The sequence below is a fragment of the Cebus imitator genome, unplaced genomic scaffold, assembly GCF_001604975.1.
Source record: "Cebus imitator isolate Cc_AM_T3 unplaced genomic scaffold, Cebus_imitator-1.0 Scaffold111, whole genome shotgun sequence".
Taxonomy (NCBI): domain Eukaryota; kingdom Metazoa; phylum Chordata; class Mammalia; order Primates; family Cebidae; genus Cebus; species Cebus imitator.
Window position 1 is genome coordinate 3,865,916 of NW_016107426.1, and position 2,504 is coordinate 3,868,419.

The 2,504-nt window shown below is 31.7% G+C and overlaps 1 protein-coding gene across 1 annotated transcript in view; it reads left to right on the plus strand.

Moving 5' to 3' along the window:
* LOC108311124 (fragile X mental retardation syndrome-related protein 1-like) overlaps positions 1 to 1,370 on the plus strand; it is a 64,686-nt gene extending 63,316 nt beyond the window's left edge. The window contains 1 exon segment of the mRNA XM_037741967.1: positions 341 to 1,370. Within this exon segment, the coding sequence (XP_037597895.1) occupies positions 341 to 357 (17 nt within the window). The 3' untranslated portion in view covers positions 358 to 1,370.
* The last annotated feature ends 1,134 nt before the right edge of the window (positions 1,371 to 2,504 follow it).

Consider the following 2,504-nt stretch of genomic DNA (forward strand, 5'->3'; position numbering starts at 1 on the left):
AAAAAAAAAAAAAAAAGGTGAGTAGTTGTTTTATTTAGTATTAACTGTTTATGTGATTTACATGGTGAGCTTTCCAGTGTTTTAAAATTAGGTACAGTTTTTATTAGTATGGATGTTTTGTGTGGTTTGGGCACTGCTAAGAGATACAAAGTTGAAAGACCCATAGAGTGGAATACTTTGCTATTTGTTTTGAATTTTAAAGACGTTTTAATACTTTGATCCATTGTGGCATATGAAACTGAAATTTTTAATTAGCTAATTAATGTTTATGTAGCTGTTTTCCTCCTCAGCTATAGATTTCATTTATAAAGAAGTTGAAAAAGTTGTCTCCCTTTGGCAGGCAAAAGATGTGATTGAAGAGCATGGTCCTTCAGAAAAGGCAATAAATGGCCCAACTAGTGCTTCTGGCGATGACATTGCTAAGCTACAGCGCACTCCAGGAGAAGAAAAGATTAATAACCTAAAAGAAGAAAACACTCAAGAAGCAGCAGTCCTGAATGGTGTTTCATAAACTGAAGATGTTCCTAGTTTACAGTTCTTTTACATTACATTTACAATAGTGCTTGTACAAGCTTGCCAAAGATAGAATATGGATCGCCAGTCTTTACATCGCACTTTCAGTTCCTCCATTTGGAATTCAAAAAGGGGAGGGATCCTGAGGAAATCATATGTTAAACATAACTTTGACACCTACTGTGTTATAAAATATATCATCAGATGTGCCTTGAGAATAGTATATGTAACATTAAAAAAAAGTTGCTGGCTATAGGAAAAAATGTTATTTTGTTTTCAAAATATGGCAGAGATGGGGGGTGGTGGGTGGGGGGATCCCTAACGTAATATTCTTTATGAAAGCATTAGCTGCTTTTGTTACATTTTTAATATGCAACCACTTCTTCACCCGAGGAAAACTAGAATGAAATGCAGTCTACAATATTTTGCACTGAATTGTAATTTCTTTATTAGTTGAGTCTGGAAACTGGTCTGTTTTAATGTGTTTTTTAAATGCTGTATGTAGAGGAAAATCTGCAGACCACTGGAATACATTTGTTAAACTCTAATCTGCAGGGACGCTGGGTGATATTTGGCAGTGACTGTTCTACCTTGAGGCTTTGTTTGGTTTATTTATTAAAGTGTACAGTATTTAAAAATCAAACATAGCTTTAGTTAAAACACTAAGCTGAATTAGTCATGTCCATTCAGACATAACCTGAACTACTGAAAAGATCAATTTCCAGAAGGTTTATTCTGTATAAACTACATGTTAGTCTTCAGTAGAGTATCTTTTTTTTTTTCTTTTTTTTTTCTTTTGGTTGTTTGATGTGCAATATGTTTTTGTATGCAGGTAGTAAATAAACTTTGATCTTCCATTTGCTGATTTTTTTTTAACTTTCTACTTTTTACACCAATTATTGCAAAGTAGTTGGAGCTATTTGTAGGCTTAGGATAAGCCTATGCTTTGCTTTTTAAAAAGCAAAGTATAGGATAGTATACTTTGCTTTATAAATGCTATTTATGAGCAAGTATAAATGATTTTTAAAAAGCAAAGTATAGGATAGTATACTTTGCTTTTACTTGCTCATAAATAGCATTAAAATGTCAGTTGGCTATTTAATCATTTTTTAAGAAACCTCTGAAATCTTAACACAAGCTTAGGCTGTTAGATGCATAGCTAATTAATAATAATACATGTGATATTAGGGAAAAAAACCTGAATTCTAATCAAAGGCAACTTTGGAAGACAATGGGGGGTAGCAGGTATGACAAGCAATTTTTAAGTAATAGGCCAATGATTTGCTTCTTGATTTTCAAGTAACTTATTTTGAAGGCGCTCATACCAGTGACTGAAAATTAATTATTAAACTTTAGGTATATATTTTAGCCAGAGCTTAATTTTATGAAGATAACATGAAGTTTGTTTTAGAGAACAATGGTACAATAATTAATACAGCTAATTGTGAGGTCAAGTCAAATTATTGTTAGACATAGGGGAAGGGTTGTTCCACATTACATGGACCACTGAGGAAGAGTGACAGCCCTTTGTATTATTTGGCATGTGAAAAGTATTTTTTGTGTGCAGTCTGTTAATTTATGTGCATAAAAATGTGATTTTAATTTATATGATCTGAAAGATAATTAAGGATATAGTTAAAAATGTAAAATTTGCCAGGTCAATGTATATAACCCTATCCCTCAGATTTATTTTAATTAAGGTTAAAATGTGGTTGTGTTAAATGCTTTTTCCTAAGGCCTTCTAATTGTTTTTTGGCAACATAATTTTAAAGCTCTGAGTAGTGCAACTCCTGTCCTTTATATATAAAAGGTATCAAGTGATTTCATATCCTGATTTTTAAAAATTTACCCACAAATGTCTTTTTTAAAATCAAAGCTAGGAACAGGTTTAAATTGCCTCAGTTCTCTTGCATAATTGGGTTAAAAATTATAAGGTATTAGAAAAATTTTAATGCCAAAATTGTGGTAAAGGAAAAAAATGACTTTTCATT